Genomic DNA, 14,239 nt, shown 5'->3' with positions numbered 1-14,239 from the left:
AATGAAAACCAAAGGGGTTGAGATAATTTCACTTCTCTATTTCTATTTTCTAGAAATAACTGATTATGTTGCATTAAGGCAGATAATTTCAGTATTAATAATATAATGTTGATTCGAAAAATGCTTGAAACAGGTTGATTTGCAGAGATTTGTCCACTTCTTTTTAAGAAAAATACGATTCTGACATCCAATACTTTAAGACTGACCTTTTCTTACTGTGTATTTATGGCATTTGACGGACGTTTTTACCCGCGGTGATCCATACAAAGTTAATATATTTCTCCTCCAAACAAGGTGAGTGCGAAAGAGAAATAAAGGACAAACCGATACGAGGCAATATCCCCTAATAGAGCCTGACCTCTCCCTGTGGTACATTGTGGTGTGTGTAGTCCTCTATAACCCTGCGCCCTGGACCTAATCCCTCACTGCAGGGGCTGGATTAGGGCTCCGTCTTATTACCCCCGCCCCCTCCCTCTCCTCTTCGGTCTGGATCGATGGCCCGCTCGGCGCGAAGCGGCGGCGCGGGTTATTAAATGTGGGACTGACCGAACCCCTCGGACTGCCGGGATAATCCCATCACAAATTAAGACTGGGGAAAATTGGTCAGGGAGGACAGGGAGGAGAGAGGCTCGCGGTAATGTGACCTTCTAAACAGTGAACAAACAAACACACACTGGCCTATCTATCTATGTAAATCTGAGGTCTTATAACCAGTGGTGGATCAGTATGTTATTAAAGAGGAGTGGGCCTCGCCAAATTGGAATATGCTCTTGCCGCCAATGGCATCTTCATCCAGCCACACAATATTAGCCCGATGTGAAAGCGCAGACACGCAATATGAAGATGCCAGGAGGACGACAAAGAAAATGGCTGACCCCCATTTTACCTGCCTATAACATGCATAAACTAACTTCCTAAATGTAGAAGCAGGCATGAGAACCCATACACACACACACACACATGCACACGCACCAAATCCTTCATAACTGGCCCCTATGCTTATCTAAATCTGTGAGGTTTTATAATCTGCGATGGAATGTGCGATCAGCACTTTATTAACACGTAGAGGAACTCGTGAAATTGGAAAACAGATTCCCCCTAATCTTGTATATATTCAACCATCAGTGACTATATCTCTCCTGGGGATTATAAAGTTCAGCCGTGCACTCGCTCTCTCTCTTTCTGTCTCATTCAATTTAATTAAATCCACTATGCTTTATGGGTGTGAATGTCAGATGAGCAGTATTGCCAAAGCGGCTAAATACATTTGAACAAAAATGATACTCACATAAATGATTAGTGCAATAACAATAAACATCCCTTCCACTTTGGATTGGTCCGTCGGTGTCACATCTGGAACCAATCACGTCGCTGCAAGGCTGGATTGATGTTGTCATCGTTTCAAAAGACACAGCTTCGGCGTCCAATAAGAGCTGGGCCTTGTGGTACTCTGGGAAACATACCAAGGTTTTTAATCCCCAACAAGTGTCTTGTATAACCCAGACACGCACACACACACACACACACACGCACGCACACATACTCAAAGCTTCATTACAAAGCCTTTAATAACACACTCCACAGTAGAACATATGGAGCTTTGATGTGGTGGTGAAGATTCAGACTGATTTATACAAACATGATAGAAGTGCATGGTGTGTATATGCGTGTGTGTGTGTGTGTACTGCATACTTCTTATTTGTCCCTTTATATACAATTGACGAGCTGATGAGAGATGACCTCCCTCCCTCTTTCTGCCATCCTCTCCATCATTATAGTCATGCTATAACCCGTTTCTCCAGGATCTGGGTTACTACTCTATAGAGGTCTCTGCTCTCTCTATCTGTTTCTTCTCGATGAATCCCAGATCCTTCACCGGGGATGAGAGTCTGGGAATTCAAATATGTTTGGAGAGGAAATCTATAGAGGAAGAGAGAGAGTCCATGGGTCCGGTTTAATCAGCATTAGGGAGGACAGAGGACTGGGGACTTGGGTTGGGAGGGACCGTAATCATTTGTGTATGCAGGCTCTATTATACATCTGGCTAATGTGAAGCTGGACATGGGAAATGCCATCAGACCTCATGATGTCTCTGCTCTCTTTCTCTCCGTCTCTTTGTCTCTTTCTCCTCCCCTCTCTTTTTCTTTCCCTCCTGTCTACTTCCATCTCTCTCTCTCTCTCTCTTCTCCTCTCCTTCTACCTCACTCTGTTTCTTGTTATCCCCCTCTCCCTCCCACTTTGTCTCTTCTTCTCTCTCTCTCTCTCTATCCCCTCTTTCTTTCTTTCTCTCTGTCTCTATCCCATATCTTTCTCTCTGCTCCATCTCTCCCCCTCCCTCTCTTTCCATCCCCATCTCTTCCTCTTCCTCTCTCTGTCTCCTTCCATCCCTCTATTTCTGCCTCGTTCTCTCCTCCGTCTGTTTATTTGTCTCCCTCTGTCTCTATCTCACTCTCTCTCCATCCTTCTCCCTCTCTCTCTCACCCTTTCTCTCTCTCTTTCTGTGGCGCAACTGTTTCTCTCTTGCTCTCATCCCTCTCCCTTTCTTTCTGTCTCCCACTCTCTCTTTCTCTCCCTCTTTTTGTCTCTTTGTCTCTTTCTCTCCCTCTTTTTGTCTCTTTCTACCTCCCCTTTGTCTTTGTCGATCCCTCTCTCTCTCCATGTCTGTGTCTATGCCTCTCTATCCATTTTTCTCCCTCACCCTGTCTCTTTGTATCCCTCTATTAATCTCTCTTCCTCCTGCTGTCTCTTTCTCTTCCCATCTCTGTGGGTCTGTCTCTCACTCCCTGTCTTTCCGTGTGTGTGTGTGTGTGTGTGTGTGTGTGTGTGTATGCGTGTGTGTTCTGTGAGCCTGTCATGCGGGATAATGCCGGACGTTAATTACCCCCCCTGTCTGAGGTGAACGTCATTAGAGCCCTGAACTGGACGTGAACCAGCCGTTCCCGGGAGGGGGCAAAGTCTATTAAATGCCATTATTGAATTTTCAACCTAATTTAAGATTAACGGCACGACGGCTGACTGTCTGGCTGCTGGCCTCGCTTTCTTTACCCAATTCCCCACCCCCCCCTTTGAAGTAGCCTACAGACAACTGCCAAAATAAATGAAACACATTGGTAACGGAGGAATACAGAATATATTAAAGGCTGCTGGTGTGTTTTCTTGGCATGGCTTAGGTCTGCTGAAGCCCACAGCAGAGTGGCACAGTGAGTGGGGAGACCAACCTTCAACCGGAGGCGGTGCTGGGGAAGCTAAGCTACCTGTGACTTGAAGTTGAACTACAGCAAAGTGAACCTCAAGAGAAAGACAGTTTTGTTAGAAAAAGTAGTGTTGCCAAATCTCTTCCAAGGACAGTATAGGCTGCTCAAAAAGTTGCAAGAAGTCACCAGATGTCATCATACACTAATTTGCCTATAAATATATTTACTACACCTGTCCTGCTTAGTGGAGGGAGGGGCTATGCTGTGTATGGGACATGCTGTGATCATCTGAGTCAACACATTCATGTTTTTCCCCATGGTCTGAAAAAGTACCTGCTGTATTTTGGCAGCTTTTTTGGCAGGCTACTGCAAGTCAAGGCTATTTGTATTTCACAGTTACAGTTTCACAGTTTCAAAGGGCTTCACATTGCAATAAATGAAAATGAGAAATGAAAACGATCCCTCCCAATCCTTAGACACTGAATGAGAACTTGCTCTAAAACCGACAGTATGAGTGCAACAGTAGAATAAGCCTCAGGTCCTAGATCATCAACATTACAAGCAGCCATTAGTGAGGAATGTAAAGGTCAGAGCCTTCGAGCCCTGACAATATCGCTGAGACCATAGAATGATCATGTAAGGGAGAATTGCTTGGAAATGAAATAAAGTATGAGCTAAGGAGAGAGGTAGAAGGGATGTGAGTAGAGGTGGAAGACATGGGACAGGGGATGTGAGATTTTAGCCAATACTGAAAGATGGGGAGTGTTTTCTGACTGGAGCGTGAAGGTATTGACGAACACATGTTGATTACGGCGGTCTCCCGTCCCATCCAGACTGCAGGCGGCCCCGAGAAGCACGCGGCATTCCAAACTCCCCGGTCTTGCCACTGTGTTAACTACGCACGAGTTGTGGCGCACCGTAAGCTGTGATTAAAATGCGTCGCTTCCACCGCCGAGACGCCGTCTCCGGTGTATCAGATGGAAGCCGAGCGTCGGCATATGCTCGCCGGGATGATCCGCCGACGGATGACAGGTGGTTGCCCAGCCATTTGCATAATTATGGATGTGGCGCGCAGGCTGGTAGCGCGCCATAAACAAATCCATATGGCCTTCGGGGAGAACCCGAGCGCTTCGCCCCACATCTCACCGATATACTTACCGCCTTTTCGCGTACGTGCGACAAGCTTCTCGCCGAATGTTTTAACTGGAGTGTGAAGTAACCCTACTTGTTTTGGCAGTTATGTTCAAATGTGGGAACTTCGCGCTGAGCTTCAATTACAGACTGGTCAGTGTGCCAACTGTAACATGGGCCGGTGTTTCCTGTAGCGTTTTGTTGTAGATGTTTGGCGGTCGTGGGGTAATTTGGGTTCTGAGACCCGGATTCACTCCTGGGTCCTTTCCAGGATCAGTTCCAGTCGCTGCTGCAGTTTAAGTATGGCCGGATAGTCAGATCATGATATATGGCCAATTTTGCTGTAATTGCACTTGTATTTGTTATTTTTGGAGAGACTCGGCTAGATGATACATTTTTTCTCATATTTACATTTTTCTTTCTGTCGGCGGGGCAATTTTCCAGCTGTGGAAGGGGGGACACCACAGCTGAACGACACTGAGCACCACAACACCCATCACCTCCCTTGCTGTCTCTACAGTATATTTCTTTCAGTGTTGTAGGAGTCCAGCCAAGTCAGACCTCTCACAGTTGTACTGTATAACGTTTCATTTGGGCTCACGGAGGCCTTTTACAGAAACAAAAGTACTTATCATAACCGCTTCCCATGTCGCCGCTGACGTATAGTACAATAGAGGAGGCACTGGGGGTCGGGGTCTTATTGCTGCCAGACAGAATTGTGGGAAATTACAGCGGTCCCAGCAGCGCGCCACTGTTGGAACGCACTGGGGTGGAAAGTGATCTGCTCGATAGGTGGTAAAAGCAGCTAAGTGGTTTAATGTTGTTGTGATACCGTATGCCAAAAGCTAATCTTTCCCTCTAACTCTTTCTCTCTTTCTCTGTATCCCCCCCTCTTTTTTCCCCACGTATCCCTCTCTCCCCCACCTCTCTCCACCCTCCTCCTCCTTTCCCTCCTTTCCTCCTCCACAGACATGCCTCTCCATGTCCGCCGCAGCAGTGATCCCTCCCTGGCTGGGCTGGTGGAAGTCCAGGTTGGTCCCGAGGAACCGTCCAGGAAGAACCCGACCCGCTGGTCCACCACCGCCGGCTTCCGCAAACACAACCACAGCCAAAACCAAAACCCCAACGCCGGCACCGGCAGCCTGGAGCGAAAGGTAACATATACCTGTGGTCATGTAGTGATAAATAACAAGCTGAATATGAACAAAAAGTCTGTATACTTTCCCTAAAAGATCCTTGCTTCATATAACCTACATCAATTTGACACTACTTACTATGATATACACTATGAATTTATGTCATAAAGATTTCTGTCAGGCTAAAAAGGTGTTAAACTCTTCAACAAATAAAAAGGTGGGTAAACTGAGTTGAGCTGAGTTTATCCTCTGCTACATCCTGTGGTGCAGCAGCGTTCCTACTAGGTAATAACAAGTAATGCTGCTGTCAGAGGAGTGGAAGTCTTCATATTCACAAAAATTATACCCATAAATTACATGATGCACTGCAAAAAAAAAAAAGGTCAATCTCAACCATTTATTTGTCTTGTATTGAGTATTAAAATTGTATTTTTTTGTAAAACAAAATCTGCTCAATGGGGATGTGTTTCCAATGTGCAAAGTGCTATTCAGCAAACATTTTGGTCAGGAGACCAGTGAATACCAGATGTTTCAAAAGTCGGCATACTATTTTTAATGATAATAATAATAATGAAAAACAAAGCTGCATAGTTTTAATCATTAAATTAACTTAACTTATTTAGTCATTTTGACAAAATAATTCAACATTCAATTGATAAGTGTACCTGGAAATAGGAAAAATCTTTAATAATACAGTCAGTATTAACAATGTATATAAATGTATACCTTCTTTTGTAACAGGCTGTATAATGAACCCAAACCAGAGCGTGTATAAATGTACACAATTCACATGTTAAGGTCACATGACTCCAACATAGCTATAGTAAGCAGGCTATAGTATAGTAAGAATCATTTGCTTCACTGCAGTGGACCAATATCACTCCTAAGAAATCCCTCATCTTTGTGCTTTCCTACCACTCACTAGACTTTTAACAAGTGAGACCTATGCACTTAAAAAGACTTATCTTGCATATATTCCCTATTACACCACTATACTAATTCAAAGATCTTGCCCAAAAGTTATTTAACTCAGTGCTGCAGACGAACTGAAGCCGCATCAGTGATAATGTCAAGGATGTGTGCTCTGAAATCCTCCAACCTCCAACCTCCAGCAGCCTCTGTGTTTCTACCTCTTAGTGTAGCTTTCTTCCCTCATTTTCATTCCTGCTCTCCTCCGTCCCCCGAATCAAAGAAAGAAATAACCCCCTAGATATGAAGCCTGCGCTGCCCCGCTTCAGAAAATCCAGCAGCAGCACGGACAGCCTTTATCTCCAACTCGTTCTTTTTGATAACGCCCCTCCTTTTGTTCCAAAAAAAGACAGAAGAAGCAGAGATGTTTTTTTTTTTTAAAACACCTTCCCTTTGTTCTAATTTCACCTTTTTTGAGGCTGTCTAAGGCAGCTGATAATAAACCTAAAAAGCATAGCTCAGGTACATCCTCCCCGCGGCTTCCGAAAGAGAAGGAAGCCAATTAACTAGTCAAAATGGCCGCCCCCGCATGGCGCTGACAGACCTACAGTTCTTGTTGAGAAAGACAGATATTCCCAATGAGACGGGGGAGGTAAAAAAAAACAGGGAGGGGGATGATTGAGCTCTCGGAACGTGACATGGCAGCCCTCCACGTGATTAGTGTGTCTGCGAGCGTCGTCTGATAATCCTATTTAAAGACACTTTGGTTGTCAGTGCCTCGATAATGTAACGCCGCGCTCCCCAGAGGAGGGCGGAGGAGGGAAGTTGGAGGTGAAACGGTTATTAGACCTTTCATTTTGCCTTTCCGGGCCGTGTCAAACTGTGCAAAGACGGGAAAAAGTTGGTTAAAACCCGAAGGAGTCGAGTCGCTGAGATGTGACTGTTCAAAGGAGAAGTTTCTCTGCCTGATGACAGGGAATGAAACATATAAGCGCAGCGGATGAGGAGTGAAGTGAGTGAAGACGCCCTCTTTCTGGATTGATGCTGTATCCCATAATGCAATGCACACCCAGGACTTCCTCTGCCTCGTCCCGTCTGTCTGAACTATGCTGGACGTTGATGTTTGGTTGCTTTGCACTGGGGGATCAGCAGGGTTTGGGTGTCAGGGATTACATGTAACGGGATTTAAGTAATCTGATTACAAGCCAATGGTTGCTGTTAACCATTACACTTATCATAACAATACACAGTCATCAGATTACATATATTAAAACAAAAGTTGATTACTTTTTTGATTGGATCGCTCAAAAACATGTTGATGTTTGTATTTAGACAGCGTGAATATAGACATTGCATGATTTTACACATCTTGGAATGATGTTTGTTTGTGTTTGGTTGGAAAACACTATTCAAATTACAGTTTGTTGTTCAGATACACATGGATTTTGGAAGACACCCAGCAGTTATCAGTAATCTGGAATAGATTATATCTTGAAAGTAATCTTCTTCTGGTAATGAACTCACACCAGGAGGCTGTCATTTTGCATGCAACTGGTCCCATTTGTGACAAGGCCATTAGATGTCTTCATTGAAGAGGGAGTCTAAGTCTTCATAATCCTCAGTATCTCTCTTTCATACATCCAGCTGTCATATATTTACAACCAGTCCATGCTTATAAGTCTATTTTTATCTAATGAACAGCAGATGTTGAATGCATCAGTCAGCACTGTCTTTGAAATATTTACATCTTTGGCGCAAGTACGGATCTTAAAGGGGATATTACTCAAAACCATACAGCACATCACATATGAGCATTGCCAGAAGAGCGTATGGACACAAGCCATGCAACGTAGACTCTGTTTTTTTTGTTTTTTTTCCCTCTCTCCATTGTCTGGGGCCATTTCCTTTACACAGCGCAGCCAGGCGTGTTCTGTTCGAAAAACCCCTGCGAGTCCAATTACCGCTGAGTCAGGCTCGGTTCTGCTAAATCTCCGCGTGATATACGGCCGACGGGAGTCCTCAGTCATCGGCCAGCACTGTAAACTCATCACATCTCCCAATGACTTTACAATCCCTCATCCTCCGGCTTTTCGGCACTTTAGCGGAGTCGACTAAAGGGATCGGGCGGATGGATATGAGCCCGGTGATTTACCGCTCGCCTCTCTGGTATCTGGGTTTCTCCACCTACTTTTATGATTTGGCGTGTCGTAAAAAAACGTTTTGAAGAGAGGGGGTCCTTTGTCCCGGCGCGAGGCGGGCGTCCGAGGCCCGAGATGGTTATCGGGCGTCCGTCTCCGTCGGGCTCACGTGACCCCGCCGGGTTTTACGACCCCGTCTGCGGCCCTTCCTCGGGCCCCGTCACGCCACATTCAAATCCACTAAAACGCACATGGATTATTTTACCGTGCATTGGACGAGGATCTCTCTCCTTTTCTTCTTTCTCTCTCTTCTTTCGCCTTGTTTTGACTCACTGAACCTCGCTCGTTTTCCCTTTCCTTTGTCGGCCTTTCCGTCTGTTTGTCTCTCACTCTCCCACAAGCCGCCGGGGAGTTTTTTGAAGTGTTTTTACTTACTTTTTTTCTTTGGCTCTTTTGTTGTGAGATGTCTCATTAAAGAGCACAGAAAACTCTTTCTCTCTCTTGCTATTTTGCTGCTGTTTCTTGACTCATTAAACCTTAAATCATTCTCTTTCTCTTCGTCTGTCTCGGTGAATCAGAGTCTCCGTTGCGATTTCTATTATTTTTTCACCTTCATTTTTATTTAAATAGCTTTAGCCACCGCGACCTTCACTTCGCTGGGCTTTCTGGGCCGAGGCCGGCATGTGTGGAGTGTAATCCGGTGTGTGTGCGTGTGTGTGTGCCCATGGGTGTTGGACGTCACCTTGGCAGGAGTATTTTGTAGGGTGCTTTTCATGTAATGGAAGAGCTCAGCTGTGGCTCCTCTTCTTATAACAGGCCTCTTATTAGTGACAGATGATTAGCATTGAGGGGGCGTGGGGTGGGAGGGGGGTGGGGTGTGTGTGTAATGAGACTTGAATGAACTTTATTGGTGTGTGGCATAGGTCCAAGGCAAGCCACACACACACACACACACACACACACACACCATGCCTGTCATCCAGCAGCTATTGACAGCACCGAGCCACTCCACTGCCTGTCTGTGAAAGTTAGCAGTATAAGCTCCATTACAGAACAGCATGGATTGTAAGTAGTGTGTACCAAATTGGATGTTAAGGAAGATAATTGATAGAGCTTAGGTTAAATTTGGCTACTTTATATATGTTGTTTTGATATTTTAATCTGAAAAAAAAAAACACTTATGCATGCAATCACTATAATAAGAGCAAAAAAATCAACATTTGAAGGGTTTTTAAAGCACCAGGTATCTATTTTACTGGGGAAAAAGTTACCTGGAATTTATTGCTCAATATTTCAAAAATATGGATGATTCAATCATTGAAATTGTCGCTATTTTGTTGGCAAAGGACTTTAAATGGCTGATAAATTAGTTTGTGCTGTCAGTTTTGTGGCGACCCTTTTCTTTCAATTGAAGCTTCCCGTTTTGGAACATCACTCTACGTTCTGTATCATCACCATGCGTGGATATTAATCTTTCTCTCCACACTCTTCTCCTGCAGGGTCGAGGAGGCCATGCCTACAGGAGTCTTCCTCGGGACGCGGGCGGCTGGGCCACGCAGTTCCAGAGAGAGACGACCCGCTCCTCCCTCAGCGCCAACCATCCCATGGTGGACCGCTGGCTCGACCGGCAGGAGCAGGTAGGGTGTGCTCGCTTGATTTTAACCTATGTAATGCATGATAATGTGATCATTTATTGGGGTATAGAGAGTGGAAGAGTCTGTTTGTTTGGAAAGATGAGCATTGTAAATAAGTCCTAATCCTAATCTTTCCTGTCTATCTCTACTGTAAACTATCATAATAAAGGCAAAAAGAAGCCCAAGAAATAATATAAAAAAAAGGTAAACTGGAGAAGTACATTTGCTGGAGAAAATGTGTGGGCTGTCGTAGCTGGAAGCAGCTGGGAGTGTGTGTGATTCAGCTTGAAATGTTGACAATAATGAAAATGATGTGTTACTTTATTGATCCCCATGGGAAAAATCTCCTTTTTGCTTGAAATCAAATCCCTGAAACAACCATAACCACAGTAGAGACAGAAAGCAGTCATGATCACAGTGAGACTGACAGCTCACTGCCCAGGCAAACTTCTAACTAAAGTGGTGACTGACATCAGACTTCGTACTTATGTTCTATGTAGCGCTTCTTTTCACACAGTAACACCATAGCGTTAGTCATTGCTAGCCGGCTTCCCGACTTCACACCTCCCCGCACTGTCGGCACTCTCTGATTGTCTCCCTCCATGACTGGTCCCTCTACTCATCAGCCTGTCAGAGGAGTGGAAAAATGTTCCCTTTTAAAACTTATTAAAAGTGACAGAGGCTCTCCGCGGGGCGAGAGCGGCAATGACCTTGGGAGGTGTGTCGGACGCGCCGAGCTAGACGCGAAGTGGATCCCTCTCCCGGCTTGTCCGTCAGCCTCTTCTCTTCCCCCCTCCCCCGCCTGTCGCTTCCCTCTCGGCTACCTGCTCCGACCCACGTAGGAGGTGTTTAATCGATCCCGCCCTTCACATCGGAGGGATGAGCAGAGAGCGAGAAGAGGGTGTGAAAGAATGAGAGCGGAGTAAAACGAGAGAGAGTTGATTGAGATTCGAGCTGCCGAACACCTGAACGTCTGGGTTGGGTTTCTGGGTGGTCTGTCTGCTTCTCTCTCTCTCTCTCTCTCTCTCTCTCTCTCTCTCTCTCTCATCTCATCTCATCTCATCTCATTCAAAATCAAGCAGTCCTGGCTGAGGTCGTGCATCATCGTTAGAGAAGCCATCTTGCATTGTGGAAGTATTTACATTCTCCAGCGTGTTGCCTCCCCCCTCCCTCTGGGCTGATCTGGCTAGACAGTCAGAACAGAGTAATCCAATGGCAGGAGATGCCATTATAGCTCAGTGTGTGTGTGTGTGTGTGTGTGTGTGTGTGCGCAGCCGTTGCAGTATTGCCAGACTCTGATAAGGCACCTAGCCACGCCACAAACACTTCACAAACAATTTTCAGGCCTCTCTTGACTCTTATTCCAGCCCTCCTATTCTTCTCCCCAGTTCCGACTCGCCTTCTCCCCTTTCATGCATTTGGCTTGTCACCTGCTAGACTGACGGCTGAAACTGTAGTAGAATACCAAAAGGGCTCATAAACATATTGCTGTTGTAGGCGTAAGGGGGAACTTTTCAGGAACTAAGAAAAGCAGATTTACTCTTAGCTTGATGGCCATGCATTTTTCAGTTTATCCAATGGGATTTTGAGGGTTCTAGAACATCCTCAACCCATAGAGAACCATGTAATGTTTTACATTTTTGCTTTAACTAAGATTTTTTTTACATGCATGTCCTGCCTTGCAGATAGCAGCATACTAGTTGATGATGCCTCGTACTTCACACTTAACATATGCCACACAGTGCCATGATTGAATACATTTTTAGCATGAGTTGCTGCAGTGGAATGGAGCCCCCAGTGCCATGCTGTAGTCATGGAGCTATCCCTAAAACACTGAAGAAACCTCTTAAATCTGTTAAACCATGCTGAATTATACAATGTTATGCTTGACTCTCTATCCACACTCTATATGGCTACAACTGTATTGAGTTTCATTACAACGCTCCATTTCAACCCATACACAATGTCTCAATACATGGTAATACAGGGGTTTTTATTGTGTTGCTATTTTGTTGGGAGGTGAGACGCTGTTTGCTATTCATAATGGATTCTAACTAGGGCTGCCCGAGTAATCATGTGCAATCGTATATTATGATTTTAATTTCCATAATTAACAGTCGTAGATGTCGGGCATATTGAAACATTTCATTTAATTTGAATTCGCTCAGCAGGCCAGCTGCGGTTGAAAGTACCTGAAATAAGACGCAAACAGTGCAATGTTCCCAAATTCTTCAAGACTAATCATGATCAATAATCATTCAATCACATCTTGCAAAATAAGTGGGAGTATCACTTTACGCCATAATCATGCAACTCTAATGCTACAGCAGAAGCCATACCAATATGTAGAAGTCTTCAGCATTTTAAAATATATAATATCCCTCAATGAATAACAGTAGGATCAAGTTTAAGAATGTAAATGGTGGCTAATTGTTGCTGCTACCTGACTGTTTGTCCTCTGACAGCTGCATGACAGTTAGACTGGATGATCTGCAAAACACAAATCTGCTCATTAGAGGTGAGACAATGCAGGTTTCAAAAGAGAAGGCAGCTAGTCACACATTTAGCTCTTTCTCTCTCTTTCACTCACTTTTATCTCCATCTCCATCGCCCTCTTTCCCTCCCACACACACATGCACTGGTTTGATATTTTGTCTTCTTTGTCTGTGTGATGGGCGGGCAGCACAGCAGCATCAAATCACAAGATAAAAATACACCGCTTGGGTTAATTAAAAAGAATTGTGATCAGTGCTAAAGCGCTGGCGGAGATAATGAGTGTACACACACACACGCGCACGCACACACCTACACACACACACACACACACACGCACACACACACACAAGACAAGGTTTTAGGGAAATCAAACCAATTAGCAGTTGTTTGTTTATCATGGATTATTTATCTAGTGTAGTTTATTGTTCTCCTTTATGAATAAAGATAAGAGCAAAAAACAATCTAAGGACGCTAGGAAAGTGCATAGCACTCTTTTTAGGCTCATTCTTGTGTGTGTGTGTGTGTGTGTGTGTGTGTGTGTGTGTGTGTGTATCTGCCACCATCATTATCAGACTTACTTCACACTTTCCTCCTTGCATCATGCCTTTGTGTTTTTAGGTCCATCATCAAATCTTTCCCTTACATAATCACAGACTCTTTACCCACTGATGTGTCTCCAGCAGCTGTGTTGTACCCAGCACTTGCTGCAGTCTTAAAGTGCTTTACTTTGCCATTCATATTAAAGCAGGCCTCCCCACTCCCCGCTATGAATTAGGAATGCGAAACCCGGCCGGCTAAAACGGCACGGCGACTTCTCCGCTTAAAATACCAAAGAGGTTCGGGGGGACAAGTCGGACGCACGGCACCATTAAATGTGCCATCTTGGATTCTGTCGTCACCGCCAGCATCCAGAGGTGTTACGCTTACAGAGGGATTTGAGGAGGCGCTCAGCATCATCAGGACTTCTTCTGACTCTTAAGATCGGATGTTAGATTTACAGTTTGGAAATCAAACACATGAACAAATTAAAGTTCATGAACCGATATTTGAATGCAAATGGAACCATCAGCAAAAACAGGACAATTTTGTATTAAATTCAATTTATTGCCCCTCAAACCTGGAATAAATTACAGTTTATCTTAAAGATTGGTACTCTGGTAACATTGGGGCTTTTCAAAAATTTGATTATGAATTTGGTTTTATTTGAATGCAACTGCTTTGCTTGATGTTTTATATTTTCTCTTATTATGATTTTGTATCTTGGCACAGTTTTAATTGAACTAAACTTAATTTCTTCATTTCTTTTAAAAATGTTTTGTAATGAAACTTCCCTTGTAGAAGCGGGGAGAAGGGTCTTCAGATGCCAATTTATCCTATTATGCTAATACTTTAGGCCCATATTTGCCATTTTGAACCGCAGCAGTGTGTGTTACTGTGACTGTTTCTGTGCAGCTGTTTTGCATACACACCGTTCTCCCCTCCCACCCCCCCTAGTTATATCTGGTATGCATGCCTGCCTCCTCTTATGTTTGTCTACCCAGTCAATAAATCCAGTCCAATGTCAAATGGCTCCATCTGAGGCTTCGGGAGCCCCCCCTCTC

The 14,239-nt window shown here is 44.5% G+C and overlaps 1 protein-coding gene across 1 annotated transcript in view; it reads left to right on the top strand.

Annotated features, from left to right (window-relative positions):
- The window catches only part of LOC139909750 (partitioning defective 3 homolog), a 352,335-nt gene that overhangs the window by 139,280 nt on the left and 198,816 nt on the right, over window positions 1-14,239 (top strand). Inside the window, exons 4-5 of the mRNA XM_078291260.1 lie at window positions 5,295-5,479; window positions 10,008-10,145. Of these exons, the coding sequence (XP_078147386.1) occupies window positions 5,295-5,479; window positions 10,008-10,145 (323 nt within the window). The remainder of the gene's footprint in view (window positions 1-5,294; window positions 5,480-10,007; window positions 10,146-14,239) is intronic.

Source organism: Centroberyx gerrardi, chromosome 22 (genome assembly GCF_048128805.1).
Source record: "Centroberyx gerrardi isolate f3 chromosome 22, fCenGer3.hap1.cur.20231027, whole genome shotgun sequence".
Lineage (NCBI taxonomy): Eukaryota > Metazoa > Chordata > Actinopteri > Beryciformes > Berycidae > Centroberyx > Centroberyx gerrardi.
Note: the sequence above shows the minus strand (reverse complement) of the source record. Positions and strands in the feature narration are given on the sequence as shown.